Source organism: Neofelis nebulosa, chromosome 3 (assembly GCF_028018385.1).
Source record: "Neofelis nebulosa isolate mNeoNeb1 chromosome 3, mNeoNeb1.pri, whole genome shotgun sequence".
NCBI lineage: Eukaryota > Metazoa > Chordata > Mammalia > Carnivora > Felidae > Neofelis > Neofelis nebulosa.
In genome coordinates, this window is record NC_080784.1 from 103,550,690 (window position 1) to 103,577,558 (window position 26,869).

At 34.6% G+C, this 26,869-nt stretch overlaps 1 protein-coding gene across 10 annotated transcripts in view; it reads right to left on the minus strand.

Annotated features, from left to right (window-relative positions):
• The window catches only part of BLTP1 (bridge-like lipid transfer protein family member 1), a 215,204-nt gene that overhangs the window by 138,378 nt on the left and 49,957 nt on the right, over positions 1–26,869 (minus strand). For all 10 annotated transcript variants that reach the window (XM_058721464.1, XM_058721470.1, XM_058721463.1 and 7 more), the window contains 9 exons: positions 25,279–25,370; positions 23,854–23,971; positions 17,218–17,373; positions 16,869–16,966; positions 13,460–13,638; positions 13,207–13,313; positions 11,021–11,229; positions 3,615–3,842; positions 2,680–2,817 (listed from right to left, as the gene is read on the minus strand). In XM_058721464.1, coding sequence (XP_058577447.1) covers positions 2,680–2,817; positions 3,615–3,842; positions 11,021–11,229; positions 13,207–13,313; positions 13,460–13,638; positions 16,869–16,966; positions 17,218–17,373; positions 23,854–23,971; positions 25,279–25,370 — 1,325 coding nt within the window. The remainder of the gene's footprint in view (positions 1–2,679; positions 2,818–3,614; positions 3,843–11,020; positions 11,230–13,206; positions 13,314–13,459; positions 13,639–16,868; positions 16,967–17,217; positions 17,374–23,853; positions 23,972–25,278; positions 25,371–26,869) is intronic.

Sequence of the window (26,869 nt, forward strand, 5' to 3'; positions counted from 1 at the left end):
AAGGTTTTCAATTTGCCCAGATCCACCAGAGGAATCACTACCTATGGCAGCTATTATAGTCTTACAACATGTATTTCTTAAATAATATGACTTGAAAGTCAAAAAGACTCTTTGATCCAAGGGCTGCAAATTTGAATATTGTGTTAATAGGCATGGAAATATGAAATTCACTGTACATCTCCATTAGAGCTCTTGGGTGACCAGGTGCATTGTCAATGAGCCCCCACATTTTGAAAGAACCCTCTTTTTCTTAGCAGTAGGTCTCAATAGTGAGCTTAAAATATTCAGTAAACCATGTTGTAACCAGATACACTGTCATCCGGACTTTGTTGTGCCACTGATAGAGCACAGGCAAAGTAGATTTAGCATAATTCTTAAGGGCCCTAGAATTTTCAAAATGGTAAATGAGCATTGGCTTCAACTTAAAGTTACCAGTTATAAATGGCCCTTAAGTAGAATATCAGCCCGTCCTTTTAAGTTTTGAAGCCAGGCATTGACTTCTCCTCTCCAGTTATGAAAGTCCTAGATGTCATCTTCTTTCAATAGAAGGCTGTTTGATCTACTTTGAAAATCTGTTCTTTAGCGTAGCCATCTTCATTACTTATCTTAGCTAGATCTTCTGCATAACTTGCTATAGCTTCTACATCAGCACCTGCTGCTTCACCTTGCACTTTTATGTTATGGAGATGGCTTCTTTTCTTAAACCTCATGAACCAACCTCTGTTAGCTTCAAACTTTTCTTCTGCAACTTCCTCCTCTCTCTCAGACTTCACAGAATTGAAGAGCGTGAGGGCCTTGCTCTGGATTAGGTTTTGGCTTAAGGAGATATTGTGGCTGATTTAATCTCCTATCCAAACCACTGAAACGTTCTCTGTATCAAAAATAAGCTGTTGTGGGGGTGCCTGGGTGGCTCAGTCGGTTGAGCATCCGACTTTGGCTCAGGTCATGATCTCACAGCTTGTGAGTTCGAGCCCCGCATCCCGTGTCAGGCTCTGTGCTGACAGCTCAGAGCCTGGAGCCTGCTTCAGATTCTGTGCCTCCCTCTCCCTCTGCCCCAACCCACTCGCATTCTGTCTCTGTCTCAAAAAATAAATAAACATTAAAAATAATAATAATAAGCTGTTTTTTTTTTTTTCTTATCATCAGTGTGTTCATTGGAACAGCACTTCTAATTTCCCTGAAGAATTTTTCCTTTGCATCACAACTTGGCTAACTGGTGCAGGAGGCCTAGCTTTCAGTCTACCTTGGGTTTCTACATGCCTTCCTCACTAAGCTGAATCATTTCTAACTTCTGATTTAAAGTGGCAGACATACAGCTCTTCCTTTCACTTAACACTCAGAGGCCACTGCAGGGTTATTAATTGGCCTAATTTCAATACCTTTGTGTTTTAGAGAAGAGGGAGGCCCAGGAAGAGGGGGAGTGACAGGAAAACAGCTGGTTGGTGAATACACACAACATTTATCAATTAAGTTTGCCATCTTATATGGGCAGTGTGTGGCACCCTGAAACAATTACAAAAGTAACATCACAGATCAGTGGTCACAAGTCACCATAACAAATACAATAATGAAAAAGTTGCAAATATTGTGAAAATTACCAAAATGTGACACAGAGACATGAAGTGAGCAAATGCTGCTGGAAAAACAGCCCTGACAGACTGGCCTGATGCAGAGTTGCCACAAACCTCAATTTGTAAAAAATGCAATATTTGCAAGGTGCAATAAAGCAACATGCAATAAAATGAGGTATGCCTATTATTTAAAAATAAAAGTTGATAAAAGAAACACTCTCTGTGGCAAAAATAAGCATATGTTAAGTCTGAGCCATTATGAGCTCAGCTATGTCAAAAATATATACATATGAAAAAATTAGATTCTATGTAGAAAAATATGGTCAGTTGTGGCAAAGGAGTTAAGAAGGGATAGGCTATTTTAAATAAAATGATCAGTTACTACATAGAAACCATGCAAGTTATCATCAGTTGATGATTTGGGGGTATCAGATTCATCCTTCCATATATAATTTTACTTTGCCTTATATTAAAATCCATTTATTTTTCTAAAGCTCACAACTTGAATAAAGTAGGGAAGAGCCTTAAAGTACTGGTAAATGAAAAGTGAAGCCATTTGACATTAAAAAATAACAACAAAGTGATGATTTACCCAAGATTGTAAATTATTCCCTTTTAGTGAATATTATTGGTTCTCTTCCAAACAGCCCCGGGGATATCTTGAAGGGATTAACAAAGTATCTTTTAAGTGTGTTACATGAAAAGAATAAACTACTGGCCATGTGGATATGTATGTTTGGAGATTTATAGGACTGGATAAGATGAATATTCAGGTTGTCATTTTCAACAGAGTCCACCAAAATTTTATATATTTTTCCCTTCCATAAACATGAAAAAGTTATAAAATATTTCTCTTCATCTCTAAAAACAATAGAGTACAATTGTATGGGATCACATAAATAGCAAACAGCAGAAAAAAAAAAAACAAACAAGACTGAGATTCTTGAAAAACTCACATACATATACAAAACCTCTTAATATGGTTAAATTAAAAGCTTCTAATTTAAAGAGCTACCTATACCATACACAGAAGCTAACACACTGAATCAACCCTGTAAAGAGTAATAATTCATCTCTAAGCCCCTACCATGACTCACTTTCACATTACCTGATAATTGTCACTGACAAACACATTCAGGGGTGATAGGACAAGTTGCAGCATGGTCTCCCTAAATCCTTTTTTCATTTCAAAACACAGTCTTTCCAAGAATGCTGTAGGGCACTCAGGACCATCAGTGGTTCCATGCTAAAGTCAAACAAAATACCATAATCAAGATATAGAAAAAATAAAGATCAAGGCAGTATAGGGAAATAAAAATCACACTTACATAATTAAGAGATTTTTGATTCTTAAAAAGCAGAAGTTTACTGACAAAACTGTTCTGTACTCTACTAAGATCGTTAGGTTTACTAAGCACCAGAGAGGACTCCTCTGGTGTGCAACCGTAGGTACATGACACGGAGCCAGGAGGCAGCACAATTCTCTAGGGCCTCACCCTCCCTATCTGGCCTCACTCCAACAACCCTGGGTTCTCTGGGCAATATAATCCCATTGCAAGTCAGCCCCAAAAGTCCATGGGTCACCCTTAGACTGAACCAGGATTCTGTGCTGGATCCAAACCCCAGAAAACAATTCAATCTCCAGGGTCAATCTGCATCTTGATTTTGTAGTAAGTTCACCATAAGGCACCCAATGGTCTAGAGTTGGAGATAAAGGATAAGACAACATAAATCCTAGAATATCCGTCGAGCTAACTATAAACCCAGCAACTCAACATCATGACAAAATGTTCTAACGTGACACAGAACAGCAAAGAAGGAACTAAAGTGAAAGAAGAGAAACAGAAAATTATCAATGATTAAGTAATCGCATTATGAAGAAAATAATAAACTAGCTTTATAAAGGTAAAAGGATAAATTTTAAAGTTTTCGAATCTGAATTTTTTTATTAGTGTGTGCATGTGTGTACACACACATATAGTTGTCTGAGTTGGGTGAATTTCATAATACACTCCAGATTATTTTGATTATGTAAACACTTACAACAGGAAGACGCCCATGAACTTTGTATAAATTAACAAGTACAGTAATATCCCAAGGACGCAAGGTAAGCGGATGAATTGATTTGGCTGAACTTTCATTTTCCTTTCTGTCATTTTCCATTCCAACAGCAGTCCACCCAGAGCTGGATGATGTTGACAGTGACAGAACAGGACTTGAAATAACCTCTTCAAAATCCATATACATGTCATCTTCCCCAAAGTAGTTTTCCTATAAATATTAAGAACAAATTGCTATCAAAGAGATATGTAACAGTAACTTTTCAAATTAGAGCCTGAATTTTGTAAACTAAGCATCTCCCTATTTTCTTTGGTTAAAAGTATATGGTCTGTTTCCTTGAAAGGAAAAAAAAAAAAGAGAGAGAGAGATACATATGCTTGTGACATACACCTACTTAGCTACTTAGCAAATAAGCATTCTGTAACAATAAATAAATAAATAAATAACCTAAGTTTATAGTAAAGCTTCATGACAAACCACCTCCAATTATAGCAAAAACTCTAAGAAAACTTTGAAGATGTGTAAGGTTCAAAAGTTTTCAATCTTTCTCAGAGTTCTGAGACAACAATACCCAAAAGACATCCTTTGAAGGAAGTTCAATTCATTGAAAATCAATCTAAATACAATTAGCTAACTACCACAATTCATATATTCTGGGTGAAATAATATCAAAAGTGCTTTTAACAACCTGAATAGGAATGTCCAATTTTGGTTCCTGATGATAAAAACATGTTATTGATGGTTACCAAAACTTCTTTCACATAGTTCATCCTGGTTCCTTATGCAAAGTATTTTAACTATTAATATCTTGGTTCGTTTTATACCCGAATTTAAATTTATTATTATTATTTTCCTTTTTAAAAAACATTTTATTTAGGAGTGCCTGGGTGGCTCAGTCTGTTGAGTGTCTGACTCCTGATTTCAGCTCAGTTCATAATCTCACAGTTTGTGGGATCGAGCTCCACATTGGGCTCCATGCTGACAGCTCAGAGCCTATTTGGGACTCTCTTCTCTCTCCCTCTCTCTCTCTTCCCTTCCCCCACTCACTCTGTTTTTTGTTTCTCTCAAAATAAATAAACTTAAAAAAAAACTTTTTATTTAAATTCCAAATAACATACAGTGTCATATTAGTTTCAGATGTACAATATAGTGATTCAACACTTCCATACAACACCTAGTGATGCTTGTCACAAGTGCCCTCTTTAATCCCCTTCACCTATCTCACCTATATCCCTCCCATCTGCATGCCTCCCCTCTGGTAACCATCAGTTTGTTCTCTGTAATTAAGAGTCTTTTTCTTGGTCTGATTTTTCTTGGTCTGACTCTCTCTCTCTCTCTCTCTCTTTTCCCTTTGCTTATTTGTTTCTTAAATTCCACATATGAGTGAAATCATATGGTATTTGTCTCTCTGACTTTAATTTTTTTCAATGTTTTTATTTTTGAGAGAGAGAGAGAGAGAGAGAGAGAGAGAGAGAGAGAGAGAGAAGGGGGGGCAGACGTGGGGAGGCATAGAAATAAAGGGAGACACAGAATCTGAAGCAGACTCCAGGCTCTGAGCCACCAGCACAGAGCCTGATGCTGGGCCTGAACTCATGAACCGTGAGATTCATGACCTCAGCCAAAGTCAGAAGCTCAACTGACTGAGCCACCCAAGTGCCCCTCTAACCTGATGTATTTTAAATGAAATTCTTTTATCTTACCATTATTCTGCATTTAAATTTTACCAATTTGATCTGTCAGTAGCAATCAAAAGTTGTTAAAATATTCCTGTTAGCACAGTTAACTATATTTCTTGAATATTAGAAATCAAGTCAGTATTTTGATAAATTCTGCATTTTACTTATTGACATTTATTTTCTGACTAGTCAATTAATCAGGCCAATTAAATACCTTTTAATAGGAAAGAATGTTGCAGGGCATATAGTCATTTGGTTAATTAGTGGCAGGACTAATATTAAAATCCCAAAGCTACTGACTCACAAAACTAATGTTTTTTCCTGTATTCTCTATCGTTACCTGCCTCTAATACAGGTCCTACTTAGAACCTGCTTGACATCTTGATAATTGCCTTTATTATATAACTCTGTACCATGGACAAATTCAAGCACAAATATAAATGTAAATAAACATTGGTTTTTATCCTAAATTCCAACATTAAAATTTTAAAATGAAAAATAAATGTCTAATTGATTTTTTTTTTTAATGTTTTTATTTATTTTTGAGAGAGACAGAGCGCCAGCAGGGGAGGGGCAGAGAGAGAGGGTGATACAGAATTTGAAGCAGGCTCCAGGCTCTGAGCTGTTAGTACAGAGCCCGACACGGGGCTTGAATTCATGAACTGTGAGATCATGAGCTGAGCCCAAGTCAGATGCTTAACCAACTGAGTCACCCAGGCGCCCCTAACTGATTTCAATAAACATTAAAGATCTAGAGGTATTCAGAGCCACGGTCTTCCCTTAGATCATTTGAGAAGCCTTTTCAAAATATACATTCCATTCCAGTCCTGGAGATGAGTTCAGTAGGTTTGCCAACAGGTATACATTCCAGAGACAGATGGAAAGAATGGTTTCTTCAGTGAATTTAACTGTAAATGGCCACTAGACCCAATCACTTCTATTCCACCCTTCCTCCACACAACTTATCAATGGAGTCAGAGTACAGTTGTTCACGTTTATTAGCTTTCAACAAAGAGTTACCAACAAATCAACAGAAATAAGTCATGCTCATTTTAGCCAATTTTTAATAATCCTACTCTATATATCTTATTTTTAAAAGATTCCCTAGTAGTCTCTTACAGTCTCTTGTAACTTTTAACCTTAAAAAAAGAAAATTACTATAGATTATTAAAATTAAAAGAAAAATATTCTCTTGGGCCTAATGTTCAATTTGCTAACAAACCAATCTCCATTTAATTATCTAAAACAGAAATAACTCATAGCAAATTCTTTAGGGAATACTGAAATCCCTAACATGGTAGAGGACATTTGCTAATTTTTATTAAATATGCCAATGACTATTTTTAGAGTTAAAACACTCTAGGAGTCTTTTATGAGTTATCATGTCTGAACCTATTGAATATTATTGACAAAATTACTGTTAAGGGGCACCTGGGTGTCTCAGTCTGTTGAGCATCTGAGTCTTGATTTTGGCTCAGGTCATGATCTCATGATCTTCATGATTTATGGATCTCATGGTTCATGGGTTCGAGCCCTGCCTAGGGCTCCACGCTGACAGTGCAGAGGCTGCTTGGGATTCCCTCTCTTTCCCTCTCTCCATCCCTCCCACATTCGTTCTCTCCCTCTCTCTTTCTCTCTCAAAATAAATAATTTTTTTAAAAAATTTTAAAAATTAAAGATAGTGATAAAATCATAACTCCTTTAAAACATTAGCCTTGTGTTAAATGTTTAATGCTGAGTGTGTGACTGAAGTTTTATTTGTTTTCATTTTAGGTTTGTTTTTGTTTTGTTTTGTTTTTAGTATATGAACTCCATCTGTAAGGGTTAACTTCTTAAGGGTTCACTAAAAAAAAATTACCAGAAGGCTGACTGAAGTATAAGTAGTAATATATTATGGCAAACTTTTATAGTATTTTAAGATTAATAAATGTACACAAATATTTACAAAGACAAAAATTCCATTTCGATGTTATGGTAAGTGGCATGCAAAACTGAACTATCTTTAAAACTATCTTTAAAACAACACTAGGAAAAAAACAAAACAGAACAATGACTTACCTAACTGGGAAAATATATTACTTTGTCAAGTTTGTGGCATGAATGAATTTTAAAATGATAAAATAAGCTATATTTTCAAACTACTTAAGAGTCCTATGAAATTTTATTTTCCTAGAGATAGTTTATTAGTGTCAAGTAACTATTGCAAGTAACAGGACACTATCATTTTTTCCCCAGCCTAAACATTCATATTTATGTAATGATACTCATTTCTCAAAAAAGAAGAAAAAGAAGAATTATTACAATAGTTAAAAGAAGACAGCTAATAAATTCAGAGATGCAGGGGGAGAAAAAAAATCTACAGGTACTCAGTTTCCAGTATTCAAATTTTTTTCATGGAAATTTGATAGCCAGGCTTCTGTTTAAGACCACTAAAACTTTTTTTTCAGTAAGAAAAACATACATACTATACCCACCCTTAATCCACAGTTACTACTGACTACCACTGACATGCTATCAGTATTTAGATTCAGATTTCCATTCTTCCATTAAGAAAAAATGTAAAAAGAGAAGTCAATTCAGAAGATGTAGACATTTCCATAAAATATGCTCATTGATTTTAATGCATGTTAGTATATATTCTCCTCAGAGTTTCTAGTAATAATAATAGTAAGCCTAGTTTCTTTTATGGATTTTGGAAATCAGTTTTACAGTCAAACAAATATAAAATGATTCATTTTTTTCCTAACCTATCCTTTAAAATTTCTTGATGTTTAAATCTAGTAACTAAGGAAAATACAATCTCAGTTACATGAATTTTCACATTCTCTTTGTCTTCTTTTATTTATAGATACATACATTCTAACACTGACACTAAGTAGAACATAAGTTATATATTAAAACAAATTTTTAAAAAGTAATTTAAAGAGAGTTATTTAAGATCAGATAATATCTCCATACCAGCATGACACCTAAGCTATATAGGAGGAAGGGAAAAAAAGAAAGAAGGAAAAAAAAAAAAAAAAAGACTTAAAGAGTTACTTGTATTCCTAATAAAGAGTTCATAGAGTTCACTGGCCTAAAAAACCTTTTGTCATATTTTAGATATATATATATTTTTTAACATTTCAAAACCTTAAAAATTTTAATATGTTTTAGTAGACATTACATACAAGTTCTGAGTTAATTTGATGAATGTAAATACTAACACAAAGTTCAGTACAACAAACTTTTGACAATACTAGACAGTTGTTATATCTTAATGTATGAAAAGGACTGCATCAAAACAAACTATCAACAGAGGTTACGTTTATGGAATAGAATTTGTAAAGAAGTCCAAAGAAGGCATATACTCCTTTCTCTTTATTTTTCTGTTACAGTACTCTTATTTTTGATGAATATATATTACTATGGAATTTTTAGAAGAAAAAAATTGAGGCTCATATACATAGAGCAATGCAAAAAACAGTGTCAATATCTCTTTGCTGGTATTCAAAACTCGTATTATAACAATATAACCATCTTCACTTACTAAATCATTGCTTACATTTAAATTAAAATATAGTTCAGCCTCTTCAAGGAAACTTTAACATGAAAAATGCATTTTAAATCCTTCATAGTTATTCACCTGCAATCCAAGAAAACAAGATATTGGGAGAAATATGTGAAGAATATTTTAGGTCAAACAATGGTCACAAGGTAAAAAAAAATGTGTGTGTGGGGTGGGGGGTGGTATTTCTCCCCTTTGAATCTGAAGAATCACTCCTTCAGGAATCTCTCCTAAAACCAAACAGACACCTTAGATTCCACAAATATTAAACACATTGTCCCTTGCATCTTTTATCTTAAGTTATATCATCTGATGCTTTAGGGTAGTTTTTAGTAAATATAAGACATTATATCAAATATAAAAATTTTAGATACCTACAAAATCTGTTCAGCTAGTAAGTACTTCTTCCAGAGAGCCTTTATTAACAAACATTGATTGTCCTTTCCTGATAACCCTGATCATCCTAGACCCTTTCCAGAATTAATTACTCCTGTCACTGTACATTATCGGATTGCCTGTTACCTAAGCATTCAATATCCAAACCTCCAGTTATGAAATTACACAAGGAAGCAAATAAATAAACAATGATAAATTTAGACTCACACAAAAATCTATCCCACAAGTAACTCTAACGCTCATGATTGATAATGTTTGGACAGTTAGTCTCACTTTGATTATCAGATGTGGTAGAACATTGAACAGTATAATGAAAATCTAAAGCAAAGTGAATTGGCAAAATCCTGGAAAAATGCAGAATTTTATGAAGTTGCTAAAAGTGATGCTGGACAACTGCTCAAATCACAGGTAAAGCTATCAGTGCTAAAGTACGGATCTAGAAGGCTTAGAGCAGTTACCTATAAAAATGAGTAAATCAGTTAAGAGTTATTGATGACTTGCTGGGGACTTTTGTAAAACATGATTTGAATATCAAGAGAAGAGTGATGTGTAGAAAACTGACAAAGTGCTCACATATTTATCTTAATACAGCCTCTCTACTTGATTGACCTTGATCATGCTTGATCAACCTTTAAGAGCTATCATACTATGCAATCATACAACTTCAAGGGAAAAATTATACCAAAATGAATTGACATTTGATTCAGTCTTTATTCAAAGAAGGCATACTTCTTTAGAACCTAAATTTGTCATACTCTGAAAAAAACCTTATTTTCATATATTTGCTTCAATGTTAAGAAAGTGCTCCAAACATATCTTTGCTTATTGTTTAGCATGAAATAAAGTTGTTTGTTTTTATTATTTTTTTTTTTTACATTTGTTTTGGAATTCAGTAGTTTGACTCACATTTATGTGTGCTTCATTATTTTAAGAGGCAATTCTTGAAACATTTTTATGGAAATCAAGTTTTATATACTAAATAATATTAAAACAATTATATATTAGGATAAAACAGCATATGTTATTTTTCTTTTCTTTTTTTTTTTAATTTTATTTATTTATTTTTATTTTTTATTTTTTAATATATGAAATTTACTGTCAAATTGGTTTCCATACAACACCCAGTGCTCATCCCAAAAGGTGCCCTCCTCAATACCCATCACCCACCCTGCCCTCCCTCCCACCCCCCATCAACCCTCAGTTTGTTCTCAGTTTTTAACAGTCTCTTATGCTTTGGCTCTCTCCCACTCTAACCTCTTTTTTTTTTTTTTTTTTTTTTTTCTCCTTCCCCTCCCCCATGGGTTTCTGTTACGTTTCTCAGGATCCACATAAGAGTGAAATAAAGTTGTTTGTTTTTAATGAATTCACTGATTTTATTATTTTCAGATAACAAGGTTCTCTTGTACTTCTTTTGCTCTTATATTACAACCTGTTAAAAATTTGCCCCTATATATGTCTATCCTATTATATCCTCTAGCTTACCTCCTTGAGAAAAAATGCTGTTATCATCTCTCTCTCCTGCAACTAGTACAATTCCTAGAATATAGTCAATGCTAAAAAAACAAAACAAAAACTCAACTGAGAAGTACACCATTTTTAATAAATGAATTTGTAATCGAGTCTAACACCACAAGTCTAATCAACATATATGATATATCCTCAACAACTTTAAACCATCTAACTGGCTATTTCAAATGGACTCAATTTTAATTAGATATTAACCATTTTATCTATGTTTAAAAATGTGTGACTTCTTTTGAAAATCATACCTTTATACATAAGAAGGCATTTAATAATGGTCCATATAGAGTTATTTGAGAATCTGGAGAAAGTTCCATTTCCACATGAAGTTTATCAGGTGGAAGTTCTGAGGGATCAATAGGTGGGCGTGACGAAGTAGAAGGAGAAGAAACAACTCTGTCTGATGTTTTCTGGGATGGCCTTAATACAGATAGCATTGTTTCTTCCATTTCTGACACTGGAAAAAATTAAGAAAAAAGAGAAGAATGCCTTGGGGAGGGGAAGTTCTTAGAAGTTCTTTAAGGAACTATTCACTAAGAGATTCTATTTTGCAATTTTTCATGAACAATCTTTGATATAGTACCTATAATATCTAATGAAAATAGACCTGCAAGACTAATAAGAATACACAATAGAAGACTTCACAGAAATATGTGTAGAAATACATAACCAGATGGCACAGAATCAATGAAAATTTCCTATTAACATTCTTGAGTCCCTGCAATATAAATTCAGGTCACAATTAGGCTTTAACTATACTTGGGCACTAAAGTACTAAGTTGTTTTCACATAAACAGCTATTCAAATACAGCGTGACATTATCAGGGCACCTGGGTGGCTCAGTCAGTTAAGTGTCTGACTCTTGGTTTCGGCTCAGGTCATGATCTCACGGTTTCACGGGTTCAGGCCCTGCAACAGGCTCTGCGCTGTGCAGAGCCTGCTTGGGATTCTGTCTCTCCCTCTTTCTCTTTGCTCCTCCCCCACTCTCTCACAATAAATAAACTTGATTTTTTTTTTTTTGTAATTCAAATACAGTGTGACATTATCAAGCTCCAAACATAAGAACAATTATGAAAACTATTCTTTAACTCTTAACTCACTGGAAAAATACAAATTAAAAATCACTTGATTCTAATTCCAGTTTGGAATAATTATGAAATGATATGATAATTGTGAAAGTATATTTTAAAAAAAACTAACATTTCAAAAAAAATAACATTTCATGAAACCAAGTGGTTTATGTATATACTCACATGCACCTTGATATTACAGCTCTTCTGTTTCTAGTTGGTAGAACTTGAAAAAATTATTTACTTTCTCTAAGCATTATTTGTTCAACTCTACGATGACAATAATAACATTTATCTCACAGAGTTGTTATAAGGATTATGAGATAATGTAAACCAGGAAATAGCTTATTCTAGTACAGTAAAACCTTGGATTGCAAATAACTTGCTCTGCCAGTATTCTGCAAGATGAGCAAACATTTCCAATAAATTTTAACTTGATAAATGAACGATGTCTTACAATATGAGTAGCATGTGATGCCAAATGTCACATGATCACAACTGAGTCAATGGTTCTTCTCTCTCTCTCCCTCTCTCTGCAGGATTGTGAGTGATCATCTCCCATGCTCGGATGCTTGGTGCTTGGTCTCAGGCCATGATGTTTGGCAGCAATCAGTGATTTTTCAGCAAGTTGGAAAGTGCCCACAACTGGCACTAGTGTATTTTTTGTCACTTCAAAGCACCTACGGACAGTCCTTTGCTTTTCCATTCAAGAGTAAGCTTGGGAATGCTTTGCTTCATTCTAGATCAGGCTGCCTGAAGATATGAACCCTTTTCTCTGCTGCCCTATTGCCAGTTGCATTAAATACGATACATGACAAGAGTTTATTAATACTGTACTATAGTCAACATCCATGCAAGTGTGTACCCTTTCCAGAAAAATATTCCGTTAAGCCAATAACAGTGATTCTGTTACTGATAGTGAAAGTCATCCTACACAATAACCCTCCTCTCTCTTGTCTCCCTCACACCAGCCAAATTATTTCTCTTTAAATTTTGTATTTTCGTTAATAGTTTGTATTACAAAATTACAACACTGCAATCATTTTTATATGAATATTTTTGGGTTGTGAAACGAATCATCTAAGTTTCCATTATTTCTTGTATTTCTCTGATATACAAGTGCTTTGGATTACAAGCATGAATTACGCTCACAAACCAAGGTTTTACTGCATTTGATACACAGTAAATGCTCAATGAAAGTTAGTTATAATTATGCCACAATTACTTAACAGATTTTTAAATGTATACAATTATGACAAAAGAACAGATGCATTTCCAAAATTAAAAACAATTTCTTATACCTTTAATAGTTATCAATCATAAAACCAGATGTTTCAAAGTACAAATTATACAAAAACACTTACACGATTGCTTTAGCTGCTCATCTGCTTTTTGCGGATAAATTGGATGCCATGTATAATCAATTGTGAGCATGACACTTGGGACAGTCCAGCATTCAACCCAACCAGCTCTGTGAAGAACAAAAAATTAAGTTCTAGTCAGGTACTTATTCCTTTAATTGTATCCAAACGCTAGTTACAGATAATTAACTTTTATCATTATTCTTTGAAAGAATCAGAAGAATAATTTCTCCACATACAAACACAAAATACTCACTTTTCTTGTGTAATGTTCCGCCATTTTGGTTTAACAGTTTTCTGCCCACTTTGACACTCAGCAGGAATACCGGTATCATGAGTCATTTTGTTTGGGTGGCAATTCTTCACCAGCATAAATAATGAATATTTACTAGGGTGGCAATCTGGTAGAAATAAATGAAGATCAACATCTTCTCCCTAAAAAAGAATTTATTATAAGCCAAAGTAATACAATAGGTACACAAAGATGTTAAATTTCTAATTATAGCCAAACCTATCTATAACAATCTTCAGAATACAAAAGAAATACAAAAGGCAGATTTTACCATGAACAGTCAGTTAAATAACAGAGTAAGATTTTATATAGACTATAACTAAATTCTGATAAGAAAGTTAAGAAAATCAAGGAAATAAATAGCATGGTTTCCACAAAATAGTAAAAAAGATGATCTTTGATGATATCCATGGGTATTTCACATGTAATTCAGTAAAAAAAAAAATTTTTTTAAACCAGCTAAGTTCAGGTGGTATATGTTCTGCATATTATTAATTTTTAAAATATGATTGTCTCTTGATTCTAGTTAAGTCTTGGTTCATCAATTGGCTTTTAAGAATTCTGAATTGAAGGGGTGCCTGGGTGGCTCAGTTGGCTGAGTGTCAGACTCTTGATTTCAACATAGGTCATGATCTTACGATTGTAAGTATAGAACCTGCTTGGGATTTCCTCTCTGCCTCTCCCCAATTTGTGCTCTCCTTCTATGTCTCAAATTAAATAAATAAACATTTTTTTTAAAAGGAGAAGAATTCTGAATTGATACCCCAAAGGATCTTCATTTGGCTTCACTTTTTTCCTTATAGGTCGGTGCCCTAATTTTGTTCAAGCAGTCAGCCTGACATGCTTGACTTCTTTTCTTTTCTCTTTTCGTTTCGTTTCTTTTCTTTTCTTTTCTTTTCTTTTCTTTTCTTTTCTTTTCTTTTCTTTTCTTTTCTTTCTTTCTTTCTTTCTTTCTTTCTTTCTTTCTTTCTTTCTTTCTTTCTTTTCTCTCTCCCTCTCCCCCTCCCTCTCTCTTTTTTTTCAGCTTTGATTATTAAATTATTTTATTTTATTTTATTCAAGTTTTTATTTAAACTCCAGTTAGTTGGGGCGCCTGGATGGCTCAGTCGGTTGAGCGTCTGACTTCAGCTCAGGTCATGATCTCGTGGTCCATAAGTTCAAGCCCTGGGTCGGGCTCTGTGCTGACAGAGCCTGGAGCCTGTTTCTGATTCTGTGTCTCCCTCTCTCTTTGACCCTCCCCTGTCTGTCTGTCTCTCTGTCTGTCTGTCTGTCTTCCCAAGCTCTGTCTCTCTCTGTCTCAAAAACAAATAAACGTTAAAAAAAAAATTTTTAACTCCAGTTAGTTAACATATAGTGTAATGTTAGTTTCAGGAGTAGAATTTAGTGATTCATCACTTACAGGTAATAATACCTAGTGCTCATCAGAAGTACCATCCTTAATTCCCATCACCAATTTAGCCCATTCTCCTGCCCACCTCCCCTCCAGCAACCCTCCCTTCTTTATTGTTAAGAGTCTGTTTTATGGTTTGCCTCTCCTTTTTTCCCCCCTGTTCATATGTTTTGTTTCTTACATTCTACGAGTGAAATCATATGGTATTTGTCTTCCTCTGACTTACTTTGCTTAGCATTAATACACTCTAGCTCCATCCATGTCATTGCAAATGGCAAGATTTCACTCATTTTTATAGTTGAGTAATATTCCACTGTAGATATATACCACAACTTCTTTATCCATTAATCAGTCAATGGAAATGTAGGCTCTTTCCATAATTTGGTTATTGTAATAATACTGCAATAAACATCAGGGGGCCATGATGCCTGATTTCCTTTTTTGTTTTTAATTTTTTTTTAATATTTATTTAGTTTAATTTAGAGAGAGACAGAGTATGAGTGGGGGAGGGACAAAGAGAGAGAGGGAGACACAGAATTTGAAGCAGGTTCCAGGCTCTGAGCTATCAGCACAGAGCCCAATATGGGGCTCGAACTCATGAACCCTGAGATCACGACCTGAGCTGAAGTCAGATGCTTAACCAACTGAGCCACCCAAATGCTCCTGATGCCTGATTTCTTAACAGGCAGCATAGTAGAGTGGTTAAGAGAATGGAGCCTTAACCTTTACCACTTGGATTCAAATTCCAACTCAGCCATTCACTAGTCACATGACAAGTTACATAAACTCAGCTTCTCAGTTTCCTATTTCATAAATGCAGGTAAAACAACTACCTCAAGTGGATTGTTCTGAAAATGAAATGAGTTAATACACATAAAGCACTTGGAATAGTGTCCAGAACACACAAAATGTTTTGTTTTTTGTTTTGTTTTTTTTTTTTAATTTTTTTTTTTTAACGTTTATTTATTTTTGAGACAGAGAGAGGCAGAGCATGAACGGGGGAGGGGCAGAGAGAGAGGGAAACACAGAACCGGAAGCAGGCTCCAGGCTCTGGGCCATCAGCCCAGAGCCCGACGCGGGGCTCGAACTCACTGACCGCGAGATCGTGACCTGAGCTGAAGTCGGACGCTTAACCGACTGAGCCACCCAGGCGCCCCTTCTTTTTTTTTTATTTATTTTTTTTTTTTTTAATTTTTTTTTTTAACGTTTATTTATTTTTGAGACAGAGAGAGGCAGAGCATGAACGGGGGAGGGGCAGAGAGAGAGGGAGACACAGAACCGGAAGCAGTTTTTTTTAAATTTTTTTTTTTAACGTTTATTTATTTTTGAGACAGAGAGAGGCAGAGCATGAACGGGGGAGGGGCAGAGAGAGAGGGAGACACAGAACCGGAAGCAGCAGAACACACAAAATGTTTAATAGGTGTTAGCAGTTCTTATTATTATTGTTGCTATTTTTTTTACCACCACACCTCCATCAATACAACAACAACTTCTGATTGCCCATATGCTAAAATTAGGTGTTCCACAGAATTTTTAACATTAGAGCTGCCTTTCATGTAAAAGGAAAAAAGGTATTTGTGGTTATTCCCTGAATTCATGTTTACAATTAGTAATGGAATACAGGGAAGTGTAAAACCTAGTTCATACACTGTAAACATTAGAGCTAGAGGGGGTTTTCAAAAGAACATGTAGGTTAGCCACAAGGGTTAGAAATGAACTGTAAGAAAATAATCAACTTGGAATTTTCTTTTTATTGCCCAACTCCTCAGGGGAAGTTGGGAAACTTAGAATGACAGAACATCACAGTTGACTGCAAAAATGAAACAGCAGCATTTCTGTGACAATGAAGCTCATAAACAATGGTGGAAAGCTAAAATACTAGAGGATGGCAATGGGATAGGCAGGGAAAAGTAAAGGTAAGCTTTGGGAAATCAAACTTACTAATAAACCTGTGGAATAAGGAATGTATGCAATTATACGTACTCTTAAAGAGAACTTGGTGTTACACGTAGCTGGAACAAAGTCCGTAAAAGGCAAAGAGAAATCAATGTTTAATGTTTCCCCACAGGCTGCCAGATACACTAACAGAAAGAGAAAAAAAAATTAACTTCAATAAAACTTGAAATCAAAATTGCTTTAAATACATACCTAAAAAAATTAAAGACCATATGCTCAGTCTAATAAACTCTGAAATAGTTCCCTGAAAGTATTATAAGACAATGGAAAAAAGATCAATTCTAGTTTCCATTAAAACTATAAATTCAACATCAATTTCCTTTTTTGGCATTTGTCTTAATGAACAGAATACTTAACTTAATTTTCATGTTCTTACCATTTTCTTGTTGTTTAGTGGAACAATCAATCCAATTGTGTTGATTAGCAGCCCAAATCATTTCAAATTGATGAAACATGATTTTAAAATTCCATGTATATGGCACAAATGAAAAAATGTCTGGAGCACTATCACTAGACCAGTCTTGAATTAAATCTAAAATTACGGGAGTGGGAGACAGAAAGCAAAATTAATTGAAATTCAGACAACAAAATATAAATATTCTAACACCAGCCAAAAATAAATTTTTTCTTTTGTAAGAAGAAGTTTTATGCTGAAATATTAAAAGATGATTAAGATATAGCTAAATGATTAACAGTAAACCAATGTTTACCTACCAATTACAGTTCCAAATAAGAGAAATTTTATACATTTCATATACGTATTATTTTTTAAAGAAACTTTAGAAGACAAAAGAAAAAAGAATCACCTGGTAATCCACACCCAAATATCCATCATTGTGCATATGTTTCCTTCTAGTTTTTTTCTATGTACATTTTTATACTATCTTAGATGCCCATATTTTACATATTGCTTTTTCTCACTGAACTCAAAAATTTTCCATGTTATTTCATACACATTAACAAAATCTTTTTTATAATATAATGTCAATATATTTGTAATAGAATCCAAGTCAGTGACTCTTTGCTTATAACATTATAAAATATAATACATTTCTCAGAGAACGTCACAATTTGTGTATGTAGCTAAAACACACCAGAAACAGCATTTTGAAAATACCAATGACAACTGTTAAAACACTCTGAGATTATGCTTTTTATATTCTCTATTAGAGCCTCTCAGCTCCCATAATTTCCCCCAAATAGCATTACAAAGTCATGTAAGGGTAGTCAGACAGAAACAAAATTATTGAAAATATCCTCCAAAAAAATGAAAAGATGCCAAAAATCACACAAGGAGTTAATAACCATAGTATTTACAATGGAAAATAATGCTTCTGCCAGAAACTGTACTCTGCTTTTATTAGCCAGGCATTTTTTTCATGTTTAATTTTATATACAGGCTGTGTGTGTGTGTGTGTGTGTGTGTGTGTGTGTTTAGTATAATTTATTGTCAAATTGGCTAATATACAGTGTGTAAAGCGTGCTCTTGGTTTTTGGGGTAGATTCCCATGGCTCGTCACTTACATACAAAACCCAGTGTTCATCCCAACAAATGCTCTCCTCAATGCCCATCACCCATTTTCCCATCTCCCCAACCTCCCCAGCATCAACCCTCAGTTTGTTCTCTGTATTTAAGAGACTCTTGTAGTTTTCCTCCCTCTCTCTCTGTTTGTAACTATTTTTACCGCCTTCCCTTCCCCCATGGTCGTCTGTTAAGTTTCTCATGATCCACATATAAGTGAAAACATGATATCTATCTTTCTCTGACTGACTTATTTCACTCAGCATAATACCTTCCAGTTCCATCCACACATTAACAAAAATTTTAATGAGAGTTCATTAAAGAGATTTACTAGGATTTACTCAACCATTTAATAATCTTGAATATTTAGATCCTTTCCAAATTTTTGTGTTTTATATTTTATTTCTATTCTCATGCAAGATATTTTACATATTCAGGATTACTTTGTTAGTATAGATTCCAGAAGTAGAATGGCTAGGTCAAAAGTTTATAAGTTTTTTTTAAAGTTCTTACAAATGCCAATGATTTAAATTAATAATATGCAGTTTTATTATATCATCGATAAAAGGCATGTGGCAATTAATCTGTTCTATGAATAAAGGAAGATTCCACTTGACACTTTTACTTTAAATATATTTTTACTTCACTTAATAAGCAATCACAGTGGTTCATCATACTGCATTATCTATGCTTACTTCTAAACTTTTACTGCCATGTGCCACCCTACCTAACATGACGTCATCCCAATTTTCTTACTTTATTCTTCAGCACAATGGTTAGCAATTGAGAGATACCCAAAAGTCATGAATGGAATTGACTCTACAATATAAACTTATCATTCATCAAGCTTATTTTCTCACTTTTCTTCTTCATAAATATTTTTAGTTCTGAACTGTTACTCAAGTTCATCATATTTGCCCTATCTAAAATAAGTATACTCTTTGGTATCCTCTCTGCTGAAAGAAAACTCTAACCATCTTTAACAAGAGCATGATAATTGAGACCTTATCAAAATAAAAACCTTCTGCACAGTGAAGGAAACAATCAGCAAAACTAAAAGGCAAATGATGGAATGGGAGAAGGTTATTTGCCAATGACATATCAGATAAAGGGCTAGTATCCAAAATCTATAAAGAACTTATAAAACTTAACACCCAAAAAAACAAATAATCCAATAAAGAAATGTGCAAAAGACATGAATAGATACTTCTCTAAAGAAGACATCGAAATGGCTAACAGACACATGAAAACATGGTCAACATCACTCATCATCAGGGAAATACAAATCAAAACCACAATGAGATACCACCTCACACCTGTCAGAATGGTTAACATTAACAACTCAGGCAACAACAGATGTTGGCGAGGATGCGGACAAAGAGGATCTCTTTTGCATTGTTGGTGGGAATGCAAGCTGGTGCAGCCACTCTGGAAAACAGCATGGAGGTTCCTCAAAAAACTAAAAATACAACTACCCTACAACCCAGCAATTGCACTAGGGATTTATCCAAGGGATACAGGTATGCTGCTTCGAAGGGACACATGCACCCCCAGTGTTTATAGCAGCGCTATCAACAATAGCCAAAGTATGCAAAGAACCCAAATGTCCATTGATGGATGAATGGATAAAGAAAATGTGGTAAATATATACAATGGAGTATTACTCAGCAATCAAAAGGAATGAAATATTGCCATTTGCAACTACACGGATGGAAGAACAGGGTGTTATGCTAAGCAAAATTAGTCAGAGAAAGACAAATACATAACATCACTCATATGAGGACTTTAAGATACAAAACAGATGAACATAAGAGAAGCGAAGCAAAATAATATAAAAACAGGGAGGGGGACAAAACATAAGAGACTCTTAAATATGGAGAACAAACAGAGGGTTACTGGAGGGATTGTGGGAGGGGGGATGGGCTAAATGGGTAAGGGGCATTAAGGAATCTACTCCTGAAATCAAGTTGCACTAGATGCTAACCTGCATGTAAATTTAAAAATAAATTAAATTTTAAAATAAAAAAAAAAAAAAGAATGAGATATACTGATAGTCCAACAAACATAAACTCAGATAATCCAATAATCACCTCAGGAAACCAATGTAGTTTTATATAAAGTTATTAGCCAGTTTCTATCTTATCAAGTGTTATTAGTTTTTTCTTCAATATTTTATTTGAAATTTCAAGGTTTTCTTCAATATGGTTACCTTACCACCATATAAATACCTTTACTCATAAATATTAAAAACTATGGTAATAAAATATTTTTACTAGGAGCCTCTACTGCTATTTCTAATATGTATTTCTCTCTCTTTTTTTTTAAGTAGGCTTCACCCCAGCACAGAGCCCAGTGCAGGACTTGAATTCAGGATACTGAAATCAAGAGCTGAGCTGAGATCAAGAGTTGGAGGCTTAACCGCCTGAGCCACCCAGATGCCCCTATATATTTCTCTTTAAACCAAAAGCTGCTCTCATTAGCAGATGGATCTTATGAAATAATTTAATTTAAAAAAGGCAGAGGGGTGCCTGGGTGGCTCAGTTAAGCATCATACTTTGGCTCAGGTCATGATCTCATGGTTTGTGAGTTTGAGCCCCATGTCAGGCTCTATGCTGACAGCTCGGAGCCTGGAGCCTGCTTCAGATTCTGTGTCTCCTTCTCCCTCTGCCCCTCCCCCACTCACGTTCTATCTCTGTCTTAAAAATAAACATTAAAAAAAATAATACAAATAAAAAAGGGAGCACTTTCATGATGACTGCTTTACTTATTTAGACACCACATTTTTATAAGTTATTAAGTTTGTAATGAGCACTGGGTATTGTATGAAAGTGCTAAATCTCTATATTGTACACTTGAAACTAATATTACTCTGTATATTAACTGGAATTTAAATAAAAATTTAAAAAAATAAGTTATTAAGTTGGTAATCTAAATGTTCATGTGGAAAAACTCACTTTATAATTAGGTTGTTAGACAAACACCCTATGAAATGTCAGTCAATTGTATTGCAGCTTTGCAATAATTGTTAATATTGTTTTCTTCTCCCCCTTATCAGAGTAAATCTAAATCACTTTTGATGTTACCAGAAGAGAATTCACTTGTGCCTTTGTTTTATATCTTTTATTCCTGAGACTCTTTACTATACTTATCATGAAGCTATCTTTGTCCCATGCTGAAATCTCTTAAGAACAACTATGTCTCACTAATAATTGGCCTAAGAATGGTTATTGAGGAATATCAGGCATTCCCTCATTCCAAATTAGATAATGTGCTTTCTACAGAATTCTGTCAATAGGGAAATATAAAACTGAGTGAAGAGAAAAGCAATTCAAACACTATGACTAAGTATGTTCACTCCCAGGCTAAACCTATACTACTCTATAATAGTCATCCTTATTAAAGAATAAATTAGTTGTTTTTTTTTTTTAATTTTTTTTTTAACGTTTATTTATTTTTGAGACAGAGAGAGACAGAGCATGAACAGGGGAGGAGCAGAGAGAGAGGGAGACACAGAATCTGAAACAGGCTCCAGGCTCTGAGCTGTCAGCACAGAGCCCGACGCGGGGCTCGAACTCATGGACCGTGAGATCATGACCTGAGCCGAAGTCAGACGCTTAACCGACCAAGCCACCCAGGCGCCCCAAGAATAAATTAGTTTTTAAAGGATTCTAGAAAGCAATAGAAGAAATATGACTAAATGTTAGAGCTATAAACTCTGCGATATGAGAACTTACGTTTTGTACCTGTTTTCTTTAAATTTCTCCAAATAAATTTTAGAAAAACAAAAAAACAAAAAAAAAATGAATTGCAATAGGTATAAACTTAAAGATTAGAGATAAAGAAAATAATTTAGGGAAAAGATGATTGTAATTTGTGAAATGTGTACTTGGCTGTTTAAAAGTGACTAATACAATGCTCAGTCTCAATGAAAGTGTTACTCAAAAATTAAAAATTTTGTATCTTGAGGAATAATCTAACCAAACTATTTTTAGTACTGCTAATGTCTAAGAATATGAAATGTGAAGGATTAAATGCTTGAAAATAGGAATCTATTTTAAAAGGTTAACAAAGTGGCGTGCCTGGGTGGCTCGGTCGGTTAAGCATCTGACTCTTGATTTCAACTCAAGGCATAATATCGCTATTCATGGAATGGAGCCCCACATTGGGCTATGCACTGACAGCATGGAGCCTGCACAGGGTTCTCTCTCTCCATCTCTCTCTGCCCTTTCCCTTTTCTCTCTCTCTAAGTAAATAAACTTTTTTTTTTTTTTTAAATAAAAGCTTAGCAAAGTTAAAAAATACAAAATCTTAAGTGAAAGGGAAATGGCTACAGCCGAAGAAGCTATATATATAACATATTCTTGAGCCAGACTACTTGGGTTGGAATAATTGGTACAGCCACTGTGGAAAACAGTATGGAGGTTCCTCAAAAATGTAAAAATAGAAATATCATATGATCCAGTAATTCCACTACTGGGTATTTACTCAAAGAAAATGAAAACATAACTCATAGCACCCCTATGTTTATTGCAGCTTTATTTCCAATATCCAAGAAATCAAAGCAAACTAAGTGCCCACAATAGATGAATAAAGAAGATCTGGGGTACACACACACACACACACACACACACACACACACACACACAGAGAGAGGAATATTACACAGCCATAAAAAAGAATTAAATTTTGTCATTTGTAGCAACATAGGCAGACTTAGAGGGTATAAATCAGACAAAGAAAGACAAATACCATATGCATATGGAATCTAACAAACAAATAAACACAAAGAGCAGAAACAGATCCATAACTACAGAAGACAAATTGATGGCTGCCAGAGGGGAAGGGGGTAAAGAGATGAGGATAATAGTTGAAGGGGAGTGAGAGTTACAGGCTTTTAGTAATGGAATGAGCAAGTCATGAGAATGAAAGGCACAGCAAAGGTAATACAGGCAATGGCATTCTAATATCATTGGTGACAAAGTGTAGCTACACTTGTGGTGAGCACAGCATAATATATAGAGTTGTTGAATCACCATGTTGTATACCAAAACAAATGTAATGTGTCAACCATACTTAAAGAAAAATTAAAAAACAACATACTTGACTATTTGAATATACCTTTTGTAGATTACAATAATTGAAACAAAATAATGAAACTATGCTGATGCCTAATTCAGGTAAAGAAAGAAATTAATTCATCCTCCCCAAATTATTCCCCACTAGACTGACACAAAGCACCTGCCTAAGATGAGTTCTTTCATTTTTTTTTCTAAGCCCAATTTTGGGTTCATCTTTTCCTTGTTTGAGGTAAAAGAAAAAACAAAATATATTTAAATTTTCCCTTTTATATGCTTAGCTCAAAAAGAAGTGTAAAATAAAGTATGAACTCTATCATCAAATCCCCATGTTGAATCTAAAAGCAAAACTTACTGAATATAAAAAAGTTCACTGTGATGAATTTCACTGTATTTACATTTATTAGAAAGTTACCAGTAAAGAAGTTCTTCTGTGCAAAGATGAAGTGGTAGGTGGCTTTATAAACTTCTAATTCACACTGCCATGTCTGTGGCATGTTCCATATTCGGGGGTAACTGGCATTGATGTGGAACTGCAAACAAAACGTTAAGTAAAAATGTTAGAGCTTACAATGTGATATTGTGTGAACAGCACTAGAAATAAACTCACACACACACTTGTGAGTAATTAAAACTTATTTTCCTGCTGAGCTGAACAGAAGATCCCTCAAAGATTTTAATATTAATGTGACTAAACGTCAGTATCCATGGTTACATCCAGTTCCTTGAAATACTAAGCCATGACGTGGCCAGAAAACTTTAAGAACAACAAATCAGGCTACAGTTTTGATACTGTACTCTAGCTAAACTAACAGAGTAATAGCCAATATCCTTCATTCCTCCTTAAATCTAATCGGTTATGTGAGTCTCAGGGTTGGGGATGGGGAGCACAATGCATATACTATCACACAGATGTGTGGTCACCAGTGCCTCCCAGGTTCCCATTTGGAAGTTTGGTAATTATTGATCTGACATGGTGCTTTGTTATGTATTACATCTATCAAAGTTGGGCAAGAGCTGCCTGACCAGGAAAAGCATTACTGCAGCACTGTTTACCAGCAAGAGCTCAGGAATTCATTAAAATGCTGAATATGCCAGTTTAATATACATTTATGATATTCAATATATTCTTGGTAATTGTAAAATTCTCCTCTTACTTTACATATATATCATCTATAAATATAGATGCTTTTTTTTTTTTAAACAATTAAGGACCCAATGATACCATCTTATAAAAGAATCCTCTCTTAATATCAGCCATTCTAGATAGTGGCTTTTGATATTATTTTTAGTGTCCCTGATAAAGAATCTGCCTGATTAACGAAACAAGTCTCCAATCTGTGATTTTAATCATAAACATTCATATATTCTTTATAATATGGAGCACTCTAGGGAATCAATAAAATTTTCTTCTTTTTATCTCATTCATCAAGTAAAAAGCAATATGACGTATTAAGCCATAAGAAAGAATCCAATGGGGCCAGAAACATAGTGAAAGATTATCTTATTTACAACACAGGAATTAGTTTAGTCATAAAATGAAGTTTAAAAATAATATTGTAACAACTTTTCATATTTCTAAAGACCAAAAACCATGTTAGCACTGCGCCTTATATTCACTTAGCCCAAAAGCAGAAGCAGAGCAAAAGAGAGATGTCAAACACAGTCCACAGCACTGGAAATCTACTCCTCTTCACAAAATAGGGCCAAGAGCACTTGGTGGTTCTTGAATGAGGTGAACCATTTAATGACTTCCTGGTCATTAAAATTTTGTATTAAAAATTAAAATCAAATTCATGTTTTATTTATGTATACATATCAATGTATACTCTAGACTTACTGCTAACATTTCTGCTTCTAAGAGGGTGCGGTATTGCATGCTGGTGGTGGCATCAACATGTAAGAGCTGTCCTTTAATGGCAGGAGTGTAACCTAGTTAGTGAAAACATAAAAATTAAGAACCTAAAAAATATATATATATCATTAAAAAATTGTACTGTAAACAACCCCCATCACCACCCAAAGAATGAATCCCTAAAAAATGGTGACCAGACACTATATAAATACACCCCAATGAGGGGAGCTTGCTACCTAATAGGTGACCTTTCTCATTTTGGACAGCTCTAAAGGAGGCAAGTTCCATCTTCATAGAGTATCCATCCTGATTTTGCTTTCCAGTGCAAAACTATAAGTCTACTCTCTAAATGACAGTTTTTAAATATTAAAGATGATTCTCATGTCTTTTCTTCTCCCCCGGACTCAACAGTATCTATTTTCAACATTTTCAACTGTAACTTATATATGTGATGATAGTTTCTAAACAGATATTCCTTATGTAATGACAGCAAACAACATAGCCCCATTCTAAACAAAAACAGAAAAGCATAGATTATTTCACTTCTTTTCTTGAAGGGCTGCCCTTCTAAGCACACTAACACAATGGTCATTATTATATGGCTAGTTCAACATGCATCCTGCTCTGGGCATGTTTTTTCAAACGCTTGAATCTCTGAAAAAAGTTTTAAATATATTTGAATTATATTTTGCTAATGTCTAAGACTTAAGTCTATTTTTCCTCTCAGTCATCTTAAAAGAATTCACAGTAAGTATGCTTGAAATACTGACCCCCTCAGCCCTCAGAGGCTCCCTTACCCCTGTGCACACATAATTGTACAAAAAAATTGGCACAAGTATTTCCTATGTGCAATATCAGTTTACAAGTTGTAGAAGCACTCCCTTAAGAGAACCATTCTCAGCTTTGTGCAAATGCCAACTGTCTTTTTCCTCCTAATATGTATCTGTAATTAAGACTATCCTAAAGGTGTTTTTTCCAATGCACTACTCTCAATCAACCAGTCCTAGAGAATCTCAAGCATCTGACAAGAATCTCAAGACTCAGTATGATTACTCTTTTAAAAACTAGCAAATGGGGGCGCCTGGGTGGCGCAGTCGGTTAGGCCTCCGACTTCAGCCAGGTCACGATCTCGCGGTCCGTGAGTTCGAGCCCCGCGTCGGGCTCTGGGCTGATGGCTTGGAGCCTGGAGCCTGTTTCCGATTCTGTGTCTCCCTCTCTCTCTGCCCCTCCCCCGTTCATGCTCTGTCTCTCTCTGTCCCAAAAATAAATTAAAAACGTTGAAAAAAAATTAAAAAAAAAAAAAAAACTAGCAAATGTAAGGTTTAACTCTTCATTTAAATAGCCTCAAAGTTACAGGGAAAAGATACACTATGCCATTCTCAGTCACCGTTTCACAACTGATTATCTAACCAGGCAGACGCAGTTACTACCTGTATATGAAAGCTAATAAATATAGTCAACTTCTACCAGCCTTTTTCTTACACCAGCAACAAAAAAAAAGTTGACAGAAACAAGTGAAGAGAGCCAGGAATGATACAAAAATTACTCTAATTATACTTAGCCATAGTAACATTGT